The 20312-nt window shown below is 46.0% G+C and overlaps 1 protein-coding gene across 1 annotated transcript in view; it reads right to left on the reverse strand.

Annotated features, from left to right (window-relative positions):
- The window catches only part of WDR27 (WD repeat domain 27), a 954066-nt gene that overhangs the window by 416711 nt on the left and 517043 nt on the right, over positions 1–20312 (reverse strand). Inside the window, exons 19-20 of the mRNA XM_075339621.1 lie at positions 17819–17916; positions 523–644 (exon numbers count right to left, since the gene is read on the reverse strand). Coding sequence (XP_075195736.1) covers positions 523–644; positions 17819–17916 — 220 coding nt within the window. The remainder of the gene's footprint in view (positions 1–522; positions 645–17818; positions 17917–20312) is intronic.

Below are 20312 nucleotides of genomic sequence, written 5' to 3' on the forward strand. Positions count from 1 at the left end.
TGAAGCCGGCCTTACCAGCAGGCTAGCAGAGATTAACTCTTGGTAGCCTGATCATTAATGAGCACACAGCTGGTCGGCGCTTGAGTCTGCCTTTGTAACTCAGAAATAACAGAGAAACCATTATGTGGTGTGTCAGAATCTGTAGTGTGAAGAACGTCTGATGCCGCCATGACACTCGGCGAGTTTTGAGCAAAACTCCGTGTGACACCCCCTCTCTCTCCAACCTATCAGCAGTGACTAGTTTTCTAGGTAAGGAGTGCAGCGGTTACAAGCTCATTACCATAGAACTTGCAAGCGCTGTTCTGAAGCTGGCAAATTCATGGGATCTGGCCAGTTTTAGAGACATTTTGTTCCTCTGCTTATGCAGCATCGGAAAGTGCACAGTTCGGACCAGCAGCTCAACCATGCCACTGTCACGATACCCAGAAAACAGGAAGCCGGGTGACAGGCGCATGTCTTGAAGAAAGAAATTAGGAAAAACCTTTTAAAATACTTTTTTGTATTCAAACAGAAAGCTGTTACCTTGTTTTGACAGATTTGGTGAGCTGCTCTTGGGTGGATATCTGGAATTGTTGCTATTCTTGTCCCGATATTCAGATCAAAAATCTCTATATCACGGTTACTTCCTGCAGCCAGCACAATATCTGAAGTCATGTTAAGGGTTGAACTGTTTAGAAGGAGTAAAACATTGTAACAACCTACAATGAAACATCTTAAAGATATTACACAGATGAAGAATAAATTCATGATGTAAGGTTATAAATCAATTTAAATTACAGTGCCAATGTAAGTTACATGTATGATAATTATTATCACAGATGGACCATGGTAGGAGAGGAATGACAGTTAATTGGGGTTGATTTCTTTTCCAGCTTCTTCTATTTCCTAACTAGTCATCTATACAGCTGTAAAATATAAGTAAATTCCCTTTCTCAGAGCAATAAATGAATATGGTGAACTGCACATTTATTACACCTGATCAAACTGGATTCAACTAAAAGTAAAAAAGTGAGTAATCCATTTTAAAACAAATAGAAATGAATTAAAAAAATAAGGTAATAAATAAAATGTCTCTGTTAAAGTGTTTCTGTCAGCTGTAACTGAGCACAATTTTTTTTTTATTATTTTATTTAATATTTCCTTGTGAACAGCTGTTGAACTTCTTCTAATACTGATAGAGAACATCTGAAATCTGCCTATTCAAGAAAAGCTACACAGTGTACTATGGAGGATGGATTTACAGCCTTTATTTGTAGTGACACTATTTAAACAGATTTATACATGAAAATATTGAATCCAGTAAGGTATGTGGACAATGTCTTTTTCAGGCAGATTCTTGCCTTTTTTTCCAACAAAATAAGTGCAGCTAAAGCGCCCCATAAAATAAACAGTGCACTGCAATGTCAAAACATTCAGAAACCATGAAGCAGTTAAGAGAAGTGTCATTTTCATTCTTTAGGGAGCTTCCACTGGCAAAGGGTCTATTCTCTGTACTTAACAGTATACAGTGAAAGTCGCTGCTGCCGGAGCAACAATGATGGCACAGCCGCCAAGGAAGCAGCCCCAAGAAAAGGATCTCAAAAACAGATTGCCTTTCTGTTGGCTGTTGGGCTCACATAAAACTGGCCATTTTTGTGTGCTATGTATCTCAATTTTTACATGTTTTTCATAGTAGCAATATATGTCTATATTGCCATATTCATTGTTACACATATATTATCTCCGCAGTTTGCAACTGTCTCCTTTTTGTTATTTTTTTAGAAATAGTCATATAGAAAATAGGTGACCAGATGATTTATGCTAATGAGCAGAGATTCTGTGAGGGTAAGCATTTCGAATAATTCCTTTGTGCCGTCAATCTGTAGATATGCAGCGGTGTATTGGACTGGCAATCAAATGCTTCCTTTCCATATTTGGGCTTTTGTCTTGGAAATTATTTATTTTATAATGAAATCATGGGCATCCAAGTAACACATAACGAGTGAAAGATGCTGGAAGGACATAATGTGTGCTATAAGCTTTTCTTTTTATGAAGATCATTGGTAATGGCAATCTACTAGCCAGAATGCATTAGGCCACTATTGTATTTGGCTTGTGTATCTAGGAATGCTGTGAATATACAAATCATGTCATTCCTGCTTCATGTAGCTGAATGACTATAAATATGGAGATACAGTTAAATAAATGAGTAAAATGTTTGCCAGAACTAATGAAATACACATGAAACAAAAGAACAGGAAAACCTTAAAAACAATTGAGAAAATGTAAGACTTTCTCCTCTATCCCTTCAATATTGGCTGGAGCATCCTTTATTATATCGACTCACCTTGCATCCATGTGATCATTCATGCATATCTACCAAAATATGGTACCCAAACTTTGCACCCATTTATAAATCCCATTTATAAATCCCAAATACCAGCTAAAAAAGGGGGCATGCTAGAATTTATATGGTGAGCTTTGCTCATAGGTGGTATAATGACAATGTACGTTGGGCAAAGTACATGCATTTGACAATTGGAATACAATGAGGAATATGAGAATTATAGTGCGATAAAAAGTTATGCAAGAATAGTATATTTATTGATAACTAGAAGGTGGCCCAATTCTACGCATCGGGTATTCTAGAATTTACGTATTGTGTAGTTCATGTATGATTTTTGTTATATATATATATAGATGTTGTTGTGTGTAGTTACCAAGTGTTTGTGTAGGGCGCTGTACATGTTCTGGGTGTTGTCTGGGTGTGATGGGGGGGTGAGAGCAGTGTTGTTTGTGTGTTGCGTTGTTTGTGGAGCGCTGTGTGTGTGTAGCGTTGTGTGTGTGTGTTGCGCGGTTTGTGTGTGTGTGGTGTGTTTTGGGGGGAGGTATGTTTTGTGCAATGTGTGTGTTGTGCGGTATGTGCGTATATTTGTGTGTGCAGCGTTGTCTGTGTGTGGGTGTCTGTGTAGGGCAGTTGTTTGTGGTTCCCAGTGTGTGTGTGTGGTGTGTTGTGCAGTGCGCGCGTGCGTGTGTGTGTGTGTGTTGGGGGGAGGTGTGCACTTCCCATCATGCTCCATCCCCCATGCAGCGCACTCCCCATCGTGCTCCATCCCCCATGCAGCGCACTCCCTATCGTGCTCCATCCCCTATGCTGCGCACACCCCATCGTGCTCCATCTCCCATCCTGCGCACTCCCAAACGTGCTCCATCCGCCATGCTGCGCACTCCCAAACGTGCTCCATCCGCCATGCTGCGCACTCCCAAACGTGCTCCATCCGCCATGCTGCGCACTCCCCATCGTGCTCCATCCCCCATGCTGCGCACTCCCAAACGTGCTCCATCCGCCATGCAGTGCACTCCCCATCGTGCTCCATCTCCCATGCTGCGCACTCCCAAACGTGCTCCATCCGCCATGCTGCGCACTCCCAAACGTGCTCCATCCCCTATGCTGCGCACCCTCCATCGTGCTCCATCTCCCATCCTGCGCACTCCCAAACGTGCTCCATCCGCCATGCTGCGCACTCCCAAACGTGCTCCATCCGCCATGCTGCGCACTCCCAAACGTGCTCCATCCGCCATGCTGCGCACTCCCAAACGTGCTCCATCCGCCATGCTGCGCACTCCCAAACGTGCTCCATCCGCCATGCTGCGCACTCCCAAACGTGCTCCATCCGCCATGCTGCGCACTCCCAAACGTGCTCCATCCGCCATGCTGCGCACTCCCAAACGTGCTCCATCCGCCATGCTGCGCACTCCCAAACGTGCTCCATCCGCCATGCTGCGTACTCCCAAACGTGCTCCATCCGCCATGCTGCGCACTCCCAAACGTGCTCCATCCGCCATGCTGCGCACTCCCCATCGTGCTCCATCCCCCATGCTGCGCACTCCCAAACGTGCTCCATCCGCCATGCTGCGCACTCCCCATCGTGCTCCATCTCCCATGCTGCGCACTCCCAAACGTTCTCCATCCGCCATGCTGCGCACTCCCAAACGTGCTCCATCCCCTATGCTGCGCACCCCCCATCGTGCTCCATCTCCCATCCTGCGCATTCCCAAACGTGCTCCATCCGCCATGCTGCGCACTCCCAAACGTGCTCCATCCGCCATGCTGCGCACTCCCAAACGTGCTCCATCCGCCATGCTGCGCACTCCCAAACGTGCTCCATCTGCCATGCTGCGCACTTCCAAACGTGCTCCATCCGCCATGCTGCGCACTCCCAAACATGCTCCATCCGCCATGCTGCGCCAGCATCAGCCTCTCTACCCGCAGCATCAGCCTCTCTGCCCGCAGCATCAGCCTCTCTGCCCGCAGCATCAGCCTCTCTGTCCCCAGCATCAGCCTCTCTGTCCCCAGCATCAGCCTCTCTGTCCCCAGCATCAGCTTCTCTGTCCCCAGCATCAGCCTCTCTTCTCCCAGCATCAGCCTCTCTCATCCCAGCATCAGCCTGTCTGTCCACAGCATCAGCCTCTCTGTCCCCAGCATCAGCCTCTCTGTCCCCAGCATCAGCCTCTTTGTCCCCAGCATCAGCCTATCTGTCCCCAGCATCAGCCTCTCTCCTCCCAGCCTCCGTCCTCCCAGCCTTCCCCAGCATCAGCTTTCCCCTCCCAGCCTCCCTCAGCATTAGCCTTCCCCAGCATCAGCCTCTCTCCTCTTAGCCTCAGCCTCTCTCCTTCCAGCCTCCCCCAGCATCAGCCTCTCTCTTTCCAGCCTCCCTCAGCATCAGCCTCCCCTTCCCAGCCTTCCTCAGGATCAGCCTCTCTCCTCCCAGCCTCCTTCCTCCCAGCCTCCCCCTCCCAGCCTCCTTCAGCATCAGCCTTCCCCTCCCAGTCTCCCCCAGCATCAGCCTCCCCCTCCCAGCCTTCTCCAAGATCAGCCTCTCTGCTCCCAGCCTCCTCCAGCACGCCGTGCTCCTCTGCCGACACTCACACACCCGATCGCATACACTCACACACACCCGATCGCATACACTCACACACACCCGATCGCATACACTCACACACACCCGATCGCATACACTCACACACACCCGATCGCATACACTCACACACACAGACACTGACGATATCGCACATACGCGCTCACACTCACAACATCCGGAGATACCACATGCTTCTGGCCATGTGATCCTCCGGCAGGTCCTGGAAGGTCACAACAGCACAGTATCGAGGCCGAGAAGCAAGCGATATCGCCGGATGCTGTGAGTGTGTGGATGCGATGTGATGTGTGTGTGAGGTGTGTGTGAGAGTGAGTGTGATCTGATGTGTGTGTGTGTGTGCTGTTATGTGTGTGCGTGTGGATCTTCCGCCGCTGCAGGACCTTGATGCGCTTGTAACCATGCTAGCATGGTTACCAACGTATCCCGTCCCCCGCTCGCACGGGAGCCCACACCACTCCCGGGGGACGGGGGACGGGGGGGGGAGTACAGTACTCACCTCCGTGACAGCCGTGTCAGTTCGGGGAATGCGCGCGGGGGGGAGTACAGTACTCACCTCCGTGACAGCCGTGTCAGTTCGGGGAATGCGCGGGGGGAGGGGGGCGGGGCCAGAGCTAGCGTGCATTGCGTGAGGGGGGCGGGGTGTGGCGTGGCCGAATTGCCAATGCCTGCAGGGTGCCGGGGCGAGAGGCCAATCTGTGGGGGGGGCAGAGCCTGGGCGAGCGGCTGGCCAATCCGTGTGGGGGCGCAGCCTGGGCGAGCGGCCAATCTGTGTGGGGGGGCGGGGCCATGGCGAGCCCAGCGGCCAATCAGCTTTGTGTCACCGTAAGGACACAATTTTGGAGCATGACAGACAGACAGACAGACAGACAGACAGAATAAGGCAATTATATATATAGATAGTATTTCCACCATATAATATAACAAACATATATTGGTTGTTTGTATTTCTGAACCATATCAAACCCCATCTCTATTTTAACTCCTTCCTGATATGGCCAGAATCCGGTGGGGGCGTTTATATTCGTTTTTTTAACTCCACTTTTTCAGTAGCTAAAACTTTTTTATTTTTCTGTGCACGTAGACACACAGTGCCCTGCAAAACTATTCACCTTTTTGGCAATTTTCTTCTTTTACTACCTCACAACCTGGAATTTCACTGTTTGTTTTTTTGAGCGTTTGCATGAGTTCATGTAAAGAACATGCCTACAACTGTGGTGAGGTCATACCCATGTGACCTGGTATCCAGCTTTGGTTGCTGAGGCCCCGACCCTTTTGGTCACATGGGTATGACCTCACCACAGGTCCTGCTAGACAAAGTGAGTCATTTGTATAGTACTTATGCCAATTTTAACAGGGGGAGGGGATACCTATGAATATATGATCTGCTCAAGTGCAACTGCCACTCAAGAAGCAGCTAATTTTACAAACTTCACTTTCTTGGATTTCAAAACCTATACATCCGAGCTGACCATTACAGGTATGTATAGAGTCAGCCTGATAGTGCCAGTATAGCACTGGCTTTAGGTTATATGCGAAAATCCTGGTAAATGGTTCCCTTTACGGCCAGCTCTAAGGTGTGTAGAGGCTGCTTTAGACGCGTCGATATTTCGTGCGATCGCATTTGCGATCGCACACGCCCCCATCGTTTGTGTGGCACGGGCAATTTGTTGCCCGTGTCGCACAAAGTCAGTAACCCCCGTCACACGTACTTACCTCCCAAACGACATCGCTGTGGGCGGCATACATCCTCTTCCTGAAGGGGGAGGGACGCTCGGAGTCACAGCGACGTCACACAGCGGCCGACCAATAGAAGCAGAGGGGTGGAGATGAGCGGGACGTAAACATCCCGCTCACCTCCTTCCTTCTGCATTGCCGGCGGGACGCAGGTAAGCTGTGTTCATCATTCCCGGAGTGTCACACGGAGCGATGTGTGCTGCCTCGGGAACAATGAACAACCAGCACACAGAAGGACGTTCGATTTTTTGAAAATGAGCGACGTGTCAACGAGCAACGATAAGGTGAGTATTTTTGCTCGTTCACACTCGCTCGTAGCTGTCACACGCTACGATATATCAAACAATGCCGGATGTGCGTCACTTATGACGTGACCCCGACGACATATCGTTTGATATATCGTAGCATGTAAAGCCTGCTTAAGGCTTATTGTGGTTATATGGACAGATACTGCAGTTTCTGCTTGGAACTCTGCAGCTCCTTCAGGGTTACCATTGCACTCTGTGCTGCCTCCCTGATTAATGCCCTTCTTGCCTGGGTCGAGAGTTTTGGTGGGCGGCCCTCTGATGGAAGGTTTGTTGTGGTACCATGTTCTTTCGATTTGATGATAATGGATTTGATGGTGCTTCAGGGGATCAAAAGAGATTGGGATATTTTTTAGATCCTAACCTTGACTTGCACTTCTCATTAACTTTGTCTCTGACTTATTTAGAGATTTCCTTGGTTTTCATGGTGTTGTTTGGTTAGTGATGCCTCTTGACTGCACACAAGTGGATGTCCTTTTACTAAGCATGTAACTTATGAAGGTAATTGTTTGCACCAGAATTTTTTAGGGACCTCATAGCAAAAGGGGTGATAGATATGCACATGGTAAATTTTATTTATTTTATCCCATAAAAATATAATTAGTGCTTATATTTTTCTCACTTCACTTCCCCAACTTTGACTATTTAGTGCTAATGCATCACACACAAATTGGATAATAAAAATATTTAAACAATGGTTGTAAACTTGTAATATAAATAGGAAAAAAGTCAAGAGGGTGAATATTTTGCAAGGCACTGAATAAGGGCTTGTTTTTTTGCAGAACGAGATATAGTTTAGAAAGACACTATTCATTTAATACTAGAAGTCCCAGAAATTTCGAGCTCCCCCTGAAGTCCCGAAAGAGGGTCAAATGACCCTTAGGGGTACTTTGCACACTACAACATCGCAGGCCGATTGCTGCGATGTTGAACGCGATAGTCCCCACCTCCGTCGCAGCTGCGATCTCTTGTGATAGCTGTCGTAGCGAACATTATCGCTATGGCAGCTTCACATGCACTTACCTGCCCTGCGACGTCGCTTTGGCCGGCGACCCGCCTCCATCCTAAGGGGCGGGTCGTATGGCGTCACAGCGACGTCACACGACAGGCGGCCAATAGAAGCGGAAGGGCGGAGATGAGCGGGACGTAAACATCCCGCCCACCGTTGTCCTTCCGCATAGCCGGCGTGGCCCGCAGTGACGCAGGTAAGCAGATGTTACTCGCTCATGCGGCTTCTCACACAGCAATGTGTGCTGCCGCAGGAACGAGGAACAACATCGTACCGTCGCTGAAGCGAAATTATGAAAATGACTGACACTACACCGATGATACGATTATGACGCTTTTGCGCTCGTTAATCGTATAAAAAAAAAAAACACATACTCCGATGTCGACAGTGACGCCGGATGTGCGTCACTTTAGATTTGACCCCCCCCGACATCGCAGCTGCGATATCATAGTGTGCAAAGTACCCCTTAGTCCAAACTGACAATAAACTGAATAGAACTAACTAGAAACTGGCTAAACTCAATGGAAAACAACAACCTCCTGTGGTGCGACAGTAATGGCCTTAATTACAGAACAAAAGACAGTGATTATAGGAAGTTCGCTAAAATCCTTCAGGTCATTCCACCCGTCTCTGGGTTCCAAAGGTAGAAATGTTAAATGACCCCTCTCTGGGACTTCTAGTGTTAAAATGGAAAATGGATAAAAAATAACAAGTGTTGTGAAATTGTGAAAACTAATGCAATTCTGCAAATTTTGTTGTGAATTATTTTTACAAAGTAGATTCTGAGGTAAAAAATTACCTTGTAATATGATTCTCCCCATCAGTACAATTACAGTGATACCAAACTAGTTCAGTATTTGTTATTATTTTAGTGGTGAGAAAAAATCAGAACATTAAAATTTTTTTCTTTCGGTTGGTCGATAGAGCTGTGTGTGAGGGCATATTTTTTGTGGATCAAGGTGAAGTTTTGATCACTTGTTACAGCATTTTTTTTATTATTACAAAAAACAAAAAAAACATTTTTTTTCCCCTGTTTGTTTTTTACGGTTCGGGTTAATTATTTTTATATTTTGATAGATCAGACTTTTTTGAATGTGAAGATTAGAAATGGGCGAACCTGCAGAAGTTCGGATTTAGTGGGTCTATGCAGACTTAAAAAAAAATTCAATTTAGAACCAGACTAGAACCCAAACATCTGCCTAGACGCCAAACCCCATATAACTCTATGGGGACCCGAACATTGTGCTGTAAAATGGTGTAAAAAAAGGTTTAACATATTCACTGTTTCCCCACCCAGTGTCAGTCCCAGCTCATCCTGATTGCCCTTTTCATTTACATGATTAGTAATGGGAGGGTCTCATAGCTCATGGGGACTGCAGCCTGTAGTTCTATGCGTTATCTGTGCTTTGTATCACAATATACAGGGGACCCTACAATAATTTTTTATTATTATTTATTTATTTATTTTTATACCACTATAGGGGCACAGACAGCGTCTGTAATTTCATCCAGTCACAGACGCTGTCACACGCAGTCTGACTGCAACCAGTTACAGATGCCTGAACTGACGATAGGTGGGGGAAGCAGTGAATATTTATGAGGGTTAATGAGTGGACCCATAAGCAGTGTGATAGCCACTGGGAGGGTCGGTAAGTGCAACGCTCCTGCTTTAACCCTTATTTTCTTTCTTTTTCCTTTTTTTTATTTCTATCATTGTCCGGGTGGCCGAACCCGAACAGTTACACAGATTTCAATGAGAAGTCCTTTTTCAGGGTCCATGCACAGACATTATGTATCTGGTATGGACTCCGAACCTTAGGTAGGTAATGGAAAAGGTAGTTTTTCCTACATTACAATAGGACTTCATTAGTCATGCTTATGTTTTTCTGTGCTCATCTTCCCAGCTCACTCTATAGCACATGTAGTTTGCTGACACTTGCTCACCACCACAATATTACCTAACTTTTCCATATGTTCGCGTCCATTTGTTCATATATTTTTATTTTTACTTATAGAAAGATATATATAATTTTCCATTTCTGTTTTTTCTGTTTATTGATCTATTTACATGATACAGCACTGGATTTCATTACAGAATTACCTTTTTCATTACCTTATGATGTACTGTTATACCACGGGCACTTTTTGTGGGCTGTTATCTGTATTTGAGCTATCTATCTATATCCTCTCTGTACCTCTGTTTTTTGTTATTTTTACCTGATGAAAGAAATGGTTATCTCTGAAGCACGTTGTTAATAAAAATCACCATCAAATCTCTCCTGGAGTTTTTTCTTATTCATTGCAGCGTGGCATTAACCCTTCTGCACCAGTTAATATTCACTTCCCACGTTGGGCTGCAGTGGTTGAGTTCTACGCTATCATAGTGGTTGTGACTGTCACAACCTTTTTCATTGTCCTACACTTAAAGCCGCTTTACACGCTATAACATAGCTAACGATGTGTCGTGGGGTCACGTCGTAAGTGACGCACATCCGGCATCGTTAGTGGTGTTGTAGCGTGTGACAGCAATGTGCGACTGCGATTGAACGTAAAACCGTTCATCGCATACACGTCGTTCATTTCCTAAAAATTGCACGTCGGGTTGTTCAATGTTCCCGAGGCAGCACACATCGCAGTGTGTGACACCCCGGGAACAATGAACAGATCTTACCTGCGTCCCACGGCTCCCGCCGGTAATGCGGAAGGAAGGAGGTGGACAGGATGTTTACGTCCCGCTCATCTCTGCCCCTCCGCCTCTATTGGCTGGCTGCCGCGTGACGTCGCTGTGCCGAGGAACTCCAGGAAGTGGATGTTCGCCGCCCACATCGAGGTCGTATGGAAGGGTAAGTACGTGTGACAGCTTTTAATCGATTGTGCGACACGGTCAACAAATTGAACGTGCCGCACATACGATGGGAGCGTGTCACATCGCATACAATATCGTATGCTTATTTGAAAGGTGTAAAGTAGGCTTTATCCTTTCACCCGGATAGGACCCTATTTGTGCTCCTTTGTCTTCTAGCCTTTTTTAGATTAGTCTGTATTTTTTGCCAAAAAAGCCATGTGAGGGATTTTTTTTGCTTGACAAGTTGATGTTTTTATTCGTATCCTTTTCAGGCACATACCATTTTTTGATCACTTTCTATTCCCATTTTTAGTCGGCTGAATGAACAAACACCAACAATTAAGGAATTTTTTTATGCCGTTCTGCATGTGGTAAAAGTGATAAGACGGCTTTATTCTTTGGGTCAGTGCGATTACAGCGATACCATATTTGTATTTTTTTTGTTTTACTGCTGTTGCACAGTAAAAAAACTTTTACAGAAAAAAAAAAATTGTTTTTGCATTGCTAATTCTGAGAATTATAACTTTTTAATTTTTCTGCTGATGGAGCTGTTTAGAGGCTTGATTTTTTGTGGGACTAGATGAAGTTTCCAGGAATACCATTTTTATTTATATTTGTCTTTTTGATCGCGTTTTATTCCACTTTTTGATTAGTGGTTTTAAGGAAAAAGCATAGTTTTATGCCATGTTATTTTTTATTTTTTCCTGTGTTCACTGAAGGGGTTGAATAGTATGACAGTTTTATAGGTCCGGTTGTTCTGGATATGGCGATACCAAATATGTTTGCTTTTCATTTTTATTTTTACATAAATATACATATTTATTGGTATAATCTTATATTAATTTGTTTTATTTATTTTTGCAATTTTTTTAACTTTTTTTGTTACTTAACTTAGTCTCTCGAAGGGACTTTAACTTACATTACTCTAATTGCTGATATAATGTATTGCCATGCACTAGCATGGCAATGCTTTACACCTGTCAGTGTTGCAGTGACAAAAGACTTTTACACCATGCTCCTGGCATGGTTTAACAAGCTATTCGTAGCTGAATGACCCAAAGGTGGTCATGCCGACTTTGGGTTGCCATAGCAATGATTGAATCCTTATGATGACATTGCGGGATTTCTCCCTCTCCTAGCTTCCTAAATGTTGTGATCGATATCGATCACGGCATATAGGGGGTTAACACAGCCCGTGGAGGTGCAGGCATCACTCCTGACAGTGAGAGCTAGGTCTCAGCCATCACCTAAGCAGAGCTTCCGGTAGCGATCATGCGGGAACAGCCCCTGTGGCCCGGACGATCGCCATGACATACCCATTCGTCATAGGTCGGAAACCCCTTATCAACCAAGACATATGGGCATGTCCCTATGGTACTTGTCCCTATTATTAATACCCCTTTCACATGTAAAGCACCATGGAATTGATGGCACTAAAATAATAAACAATAATAATAATAATAGTAATAATAATAGGTCATGAAGGAGTTAAAGGGAACAAAAATTTAAAGTTTGAAAATAGCGACATTTTCAAATTTATGGTCAAATTTACAATATTTTCACCAATAACAGAAAAGTTTTCCTAAATTTGCTACTAACATGAAGTACAATATGTGAAGAATAAAAATCTCAGAATCACTGGGATTCTTTGAAGTGTTCCAGAGTTATTACTTCATAAAGTGACACTGGTAAGAATTGAAAAAATTGGGCATGTAAGGAAGGTGAAAACAGTTTTCGGGGGAAAGGGATTAAAGCGTAGCTGTTTTTGTAATTTTATTTCATAAATCAATAGTACATATGAAAATAAGCAACTTTTTAATATATGTTATCAGACACATTTACTTCATTAGCTGCTAGAATTGATTGGTCCGTATCAAAATTTTTAATTCTGAGGTAAAATCTGTATTCAATGAAGACTTTCCCATTACTGAGATAGGAGATGGCAGTTGTTACTGATAAAATTCAAGGATGGCGGAAGGAGAAAGGAGCTAACGGGAGAGGGAGGAGATAGAGGCAGAGTGAGGAGCTAGATGCAGAGCTCCACCCTCCTCCTCCCTTTTCTATCTACATAGAATCTCATCAGTAACAACTGCTATCCCCTATCTCAGTAATGGGAAAGTCTTCACTGAATATAGATTTTACTTCAAAACTGTGCAACGTGTCTCTTCAGTGAGGAAGTAGACAAACTCTAGTGCCACCTATTGGAGGTAGAAATCTTAGAAGTCAAAATGACCCTTTAATGAGCCTTGTCATATGACTAAGGATTTTTGCCAGATCAGAACCTCAATTTGCTGACACAGTGTTTCAGGATGGTTGTCCCTCATCAATGCAAAGTATGAGATCTGATCTGGCTGTATGAGAGCCTAAGATAGGGTCTGAAGGGGAAGCTATTCTCCTTGTAGAGACTGACACACCATTCCAGAATGCCAATGGTGAGGAAACTTTAAGCCGCAATGCTCCTCTAGGAAATATGCAAATTGTCTCTTCAGCAAGGAAGTAGACAAACTCTAGTGCAACCTATTGGAGGTAGCAATCCTAAAAGTAAAAAATTACTTTTGACTTTTAGGATTGCTACCTCCAATAGGTGGCACTAGAGTTTGTCTACTTCCACACTGAAGAGACAATTTGCATATTCCCAGAAGCGCATTATGATGACGTTTTGAGGAACCTGACTACTGAATCTCCAGACCAAATGAGTAATAACTGTGATATATGTGGCATTAATGGTGCTTAGTTTCACTAGTATGGTCTTCTACAAATTGATATTTGTTTTCACCTTGTTTTTTGGTTGGTGTAGTATTTTTATATATCACAAACAAAAAACTCCTAAAACTTAGAATTTAATAGTAAGGTTAAAAAGAGGGGAAACCCCACATCCAATACATTAAATAAGAAAACAACACACAAAAGGGGCTGGCCCTAATGAGCCCTATGACTGCCCCTACCTTGCGGCGGAGGTCGGCGCCCTATTACCTGCGCAATTGGCGCCCCCGCTTACCGTCGACTTTTACCTAATGACCCTATTAGTCCCTATTGGGAGATAAAGTAATAACCAATCTAGGATCAAAAACATCAAATAGCCTAGTCGGAAATGACAAAAGATGATTAAATGTGTGATACTCCAACACAAATGTTCAATTCAGTATCCGTCTATTACAATTACATCGGAGGGACACAACAACCAATCGTCCTATATTTTATTAACTTATTCCTACCAAAAATTGGAGGAAACCACCCAACGCTTTTCCCCCTATCTGTCTAGAGTTCTTCAGGAGTGGATAGACAAAAATAATCACTGGACATCACACATAGTCATTCAATATATCGGATGTTAAAGACATAAAAATATACTCTGTGTCAGGGCTCAAGAACAAAAATAATAATTGTCCCTCTGTATAGTGCTTAGTTTTACTCGCATGGTCTTCTACAAATTGATATTTGTTTTCACCTTGTTTTTTGGTTGGTGCAGTATTTTTATAGTGTAGGGTGATCTAGGGATTATTAGGGTTTCCCATCGGTGAACAGGGGCGCCACAACCCTAGGGCATCATACCCTCCATTGCTGGTAGGGATAATCAGGGCTCATCAGGGTGAGTTTATCCCCACCTATGCAATTTTTATACTATTGTAGCTATTAATACTATTCTTAATATGTTTTCTTATTATCTCACCGTCACTATTAAAAGTTTTTTGTTGGTATTCTGACCTTTTAAGTATATTATTAAAGGTTAGATTTTAATAGTGTTTTCTTGTTTGGTCTGTATAATCTTGTATCCCTTTCTCTTTATTAGCTGCGGCTTTGGTTTTCTCCTGTAATTGTAAATCCCAGTTATGGTGTATACCATAGATGTGCAGAAGCTGCCTGTATTTTACAGTCGATGCTCTACTATAGCGGTGATAATGGCTTACAGGTATTTTCATGTAACTGTAGTGTAGGTCCCTGAAGTAAATTCCTCCTATGGGCACCAGGCACCCCAGTCTGAACCTGCTCTTGACTCTTCCCGAGAAGAGATAAGGAGTTAAGGATCAAAAATGTCTGATTTCAGGCTCCCAATCCTTTTGTTCATGGAGAGATAAGCCGTAGCCAGTGGTGTCTGAAAGTGGCTCCCTTAGGCTAAATTCACACATCAGTTTTTTCCAATCAGGCACAATCCGGTTTGTTCCTGATGCAATGGATCCGTCTGAGAGTGTGTAAAAACTGATGCAGCAGATCCGGTAAAAAACTGTTCTTTTTTTTTTTATGCTGAGACAGAGAGAGAGAGACCCTATCATCACTGCACAAACACCGACACTACCACCCCCACCATCACCGCACACGCAGGCATTACCCCGCATGCATCATCACCGCACACGCAGGCACTACCCCGCACGCATCATCACCGCACACGCAGGCACTACCCCGCACGCATCATCACCGCACATGCAGGCACTACCCCGCACGCATCATCACCGCACATGCAGGCACAACCCCGCATGCATCATCACCGCAAACGCAGGCACTACCCCGCACGCATCATCACCGCACACGCAGGCACTACCCCGCACGCATCATCACCACACACGCAGGCACTACCCCGCACGCATCATCACCGCACAATGCAGGCACTACCCCGCACGCATCATCACCGTACACGCCCCGGCACTACCTCAGTGACCTCCCCGCTGACAGCACGGCTCACTTCAGTTGCTCTGTAGTTCTGACAGAGCGCTCTTGTTCCACGGCACTCCTGTCAGCTTCATGTAGCAGAGCTGAAAGCGTCGTGGGACCTCTGTAGATTACGTCGGAACTGGAGGGGTATTTGGGGATTTTAATAAAATGGCGAAAGAGGGTGTTTTTTTTGTCTTTTATTCCAAATAAAGGATTTTTTTGGGTGTATGTGTTTATTTACTTTCACTTACAGGTTAATCATTGGGGGTGTCTCATAGACGCCTGCCATGATTAATCGCTTATTACCCCGATTGCCACCGCACCTGGGCAATTCGGGATGAGCCAGGTAGAGTCCCGGGACTGTCGTATCTAATGGATGCGGCAATTCCGGGCAGCTCCTGGCTGATATTGTTAGGCTGGGGGGATCCCCATAACGTGGAGCTCCCCATCCTGAGAATACCAGCCTTCAGCCTTGTGGCTTTATCTTGGCTGGTATTAAGATTGGGGGAAACCGCACGCCGTTTTTTTTTAATTATTTATTTATTTATTTTACTGCAAGATATAGACCCGCCCACAGGCGGCTGTGATTGGTTGCAGTGAGAAAGCTGTCACTCAGCGTGGGAGCATGTCTGACTGCAACCAATCATAGGCACCGGTGGGCAGGGAAAGCAGTGAATACGAGATTGAATAATGGGCGGCCGGCATTTTCAAATCAGGAGAAGCCGCCAGAGCTTTTTGACAGCCGTGCAGCGCCGCGCTGGTGAACAGTGAGTGGGTGAGAGTGAGTGAATGAGTCAGTGAGTCAGTCAGTGAGTGAGTGAGTGAGTCAGTGAGTGAGAGAGTTTGAGAGAGTGTGAGTGTGTGATTGATTTTCTGACAAGCAATGAATTTATATCACTTCTGGGCATGCTCAGAAGTAAACACCGGATACGGTACATGCTTCCAGCGTTTGAAGCATGCCACCGTATCCGGCTCGCATTGACTTTCATTATGCACCATGCCGCACAGCGCCGCACCCTGCGCTATGCAGTTTTTTGCCGCTGGCAAAAAAAACGTTCCTCTCTGCGTCCTGTGTGGCCGCCGGAGTGACGATTTTTGCCGCATCCATCGAAAACCCGATCAAACGCAAGTACATGTGGCACAATCCGGCGCTAATAAAAGTCTATGAGGAAAAACCGCACCTAGTGGTAAAAAAAAACGGATGCGTTTTTCCCGCACAGTGCCAGATTGTGCCGCACAGCAAAAACCTGATGTGTGAACATACTCTTAAGGTCCAGTCACACTAAGCAACTTACCAGCGATCCCAACAACGATAGGGATCGCTGGTAAGTTGCTAGGAGGTTGCTGGTGAGATGTCACACTGCGACGCTCCAGCGATCCCACCAGCAACTTGACCTGGCAGGGATCGCTGGAGCGTCGCTACACGAGTTGCTGGTGAGCTCACCAGCAACCAGTGACCAGCCCCCAGCGCCGCGTGGAAGATGCTGCGCTTGGTAACTAAGGTAAATATCGGGTAACCAACCCGATATTTACCTTGGTTACCAGCGCACGGAGCTACACGTGCAGAGGGCAGGGAGCAGCGCACACTGAGCGCTGGCTCCCTGCTCTCCTAGTTACAGCACACATCGGGTTAATTACCCGATGTGTGCTGCAGCTGCATGTGCACAGAGCAGGGAGCAGCGCACAATGCTTAGCGCTGGCTCCTTGCTCTCCTAGCTACAGCACACATCGGGTTAATTAACCCGATGTGTCCTGCAGCTACATGTGCACAGAGCAGGAGCCGGCACTGACAGAGCGGCGGAGGCTGGTAACAAAGGTAAATATCGGGTAACCAAGGACAGGGCTTCTTGGTTACCCGATGTTTACTGTGGTTACCAGCCTCCGCAGAAGCCGGCTCCTGCTCCCTGCACATTTAGTTGTTGCTGTCTCGCTGTCACACACAGCGATCTGTGCTTCACAGCGGGACAGCAACAACTAAAAAATGGTCCAGGACATTCAGCAACAACCAACGACCTCACAGCAGGGGCCAGGTTGTTGCTGGATGTCACACACAGCAACATCGCTAGCAACGTCACAAAAGTTGTTCGTTAGCAGCGATGTTGCTAGCGATGTTGCTTAGTGTGACGGGGCCTTTATAGAGAACACCAGAGCACCCAGCAATAGCTCTTTCTGTGAATAGAGAAGTTGGGAGAGATAGTTGCTGGCTGAACAATTGGCCAATTAATTGGCTGTACTATTGTTCAGAAAACAGCTATCAACAGAGTATAAGGCCCCTTACTTGACTCATGTTTAGTCTACCCAGCTATTCTTTATATTTTCTGTTATTTTGCTTTTACCTTTAGTGAAGGAATGAGGATACAGGAATAAAAGTCATTTACCGCTGACAGCGCAGTGATCTCGACTGCTGATTCCATGTGAAGTGTTTGTACTGGTTTGCAAACACCACTTTGTTTATATCTATAAAGGAACAAAAAGAACAAGAATATCAAGTCAACATGATTTATATGTAGTATACCAGAAACATGTAAACAAGATACTGATACATATTCTTTTGTATATATATGTATATATATATATAATATATATATATATATATATATGTGTGTGAAGCCCCGCAAGTATTGTGTCGGTGCATTACCTTCAGGGACTCCACGCAGCTGGATCCTATCACAGGTAGGAAATCTTCTATCTAGGATTGTCGTGACGCCACTCTCAGAATTGCGGTCAGTGGGGACCGCCACTGCAGATTAAGGGACGCCTGGGGCTGATGGTGGGTGCAGTCAGTTGTAATAGCCTCCTGAGAGTGAGGCAAGCCCCAGGGCCCTGTGTAAGTGTGTGGAACTACAAGTCGCAGAATGACTCACACGCACAAGCAGGATGTCTTTCAGGGGTTTTACTCACTGATGGTGGCAGGGTGAGTAACCCGGGCGTAGCTGGGATGAACCAGGCTGGAACCAGGTGTCCTTTAGGCTGACTGATGAGGGTGGCTACCGACTCGCCTTCCTTAGCCCTTTCCGTTTTGGGGTAACCCCTGCTTGAAGCCCTGCTGGGGTCGCCCAGGGAAGTTGCTGGTGCCTCTCTCCCCTTCTTTTTGGCCCGTTTGCTTGTAGCCTGGACCAGATCACTCCAGCTGCTTGCCTCCTGTGAACTATGGGCCCTAACTGTGGCTACGTGGCTGCGGACTCTGTAGTGTTGTCTTGGGGGTGTAAAGTGCCCCCTCATGCAGGTTTGGCAAAGGACAGGTGGATCTATCCCTGCCCCGGGACCTGCTACCCGTTTGGGCCTGGTAACTCCCTGACAGTCTCCTTACTTTCCACTCCGTTGCTCTCTCTTTAGCTGTGTGTGGATTTCAGGCAGCACTACCAGGTGACCGTTCTCCCCCGTCGGTAGTCACTGCGCGGACGCTGTTAGACTGCAACAGCTCCAGGGTCTGCTCCTCACGTCTGCTTTCCCTGAGCTCCACACTAAACCGGCTCACTCGTGGGACCTGCACTGCTGCTCCTGTCTGAGCTCCACTTCCATGCTCCTCACTCCTCCACACTCTGCTTCAGACTGCCCCTCTCCTCCTCCTTCCTCTTTTCCCTTTTGTGCCTGCCTACGCCACCTAGCAACCAGGCTCTCTACCACACCCCTTGAGTGGAGATGGAGACTTCGCCCCCTCCTGGGATCCCCAGGGGTCCTCTCAAAGGTACATGTGTGAGACCTGATCACTATGCGCCTGTGTAGTCACACCTCGGTCAGCCTTCTGGATTACCTGTGTTGTACTGTCCCCAGCATGGGTGCAGTACTCAGTGGTGCCTGACCAGGTCAGGGGCGCCACATTCCCCCTTAGTTATCACCAGCACGTCCTCGGGCTGCAAGACAACATTTTAAAATGCGTAAAACATTAAAACATGGTAAAACGTTTTAAAACCACCAGGTACCATACATCACCACCCTCCACCCACAAGTCCGTTAACCCACCCTAAACCCTCTCTCGTTGGCCGCGCCTTTAGCCACTTCTGGCAGGATGTAGAGGCGGCTTCCATGGTCTGGTGGTTTCAGGGTATACCTGGCCTGGTGGAGCCGCGCCTTCAGCCTCTTCTGGCAGGATGTAGAGGCGGCCTCCACAGTTGGTGCTGACCAGGTACCCTGTTTGTGGTGGAGAGCCAGGCCCCATAAACAGGCATGCTCCCTGGTTGCAGGCGAGCCAGGCCCCTAAACAGGCTGGCTCTGGTGGTGGTACCTCTGGGGTAACTATTTACACTGCGAGAGTTTGTGGCTATAGCCAGTTCATAGCCTTAAGGTTCATGGGTTTCTCACATTAGTTCATGTGGGCACATTTCTTGAACATGTAAACGTTGCAAAACTTCAAACTTTAACTTCTGTACTTTACTTTACTTTACATGCTTTACACAGATTCCTCCTCACCAGGGCTTGGGCCTGTAGGGCTGCGGCACCTGTTGCTTTCTCCATCTCTGTCATCATCTGTAGTGGTCTCATCAATGGGTTCTTTGTCTTTTCTTTCCTCTTCTTCTGTGTCTGTTTCTTTTTCTGTGTCTGTTTCTTTTACAGGATTACTGTAGGGACTTCTGGGACATGGTGTAACATCCAGTGCGTACCATCCGCGTTCTCCTTGGTGCATGGTGAATTCCACTGAGTCTCCCATCTGTAGATTTCTTCCTGGATGTCCTCTGGGTAAATGTGCTCTAACATCCCTTCTGTTCACAAAGATGCCTTCTTTCATTCCAGGTACAACTATAAAGCCATATCCTGATTTTAAACTAAAGTCTTCCACTACTCCACGACAAAGTGGGCCTCTGACCTGGGATTTGGCTCTCCTTAAAGACCGTTTCTCTTCCAAGTCTCTGGCG

The sequence above is a fragment of the Anomaloglossus baeobatrachus genome, chromosome 3, assembly GCF_048569485.1.
Source record: "Anomaloglossus baeobatrachus isolate aAnoBae1 chromosome 3, aAnoBae1.hap1, whole genome shotgun sequence".
Lineage (NCBI taxonomy): Eukaryota > Metazoa > Chordata > Amphibia > Anura > Aromobatidae > Anomaloglossus > Anomaloglossus baeobatrachus.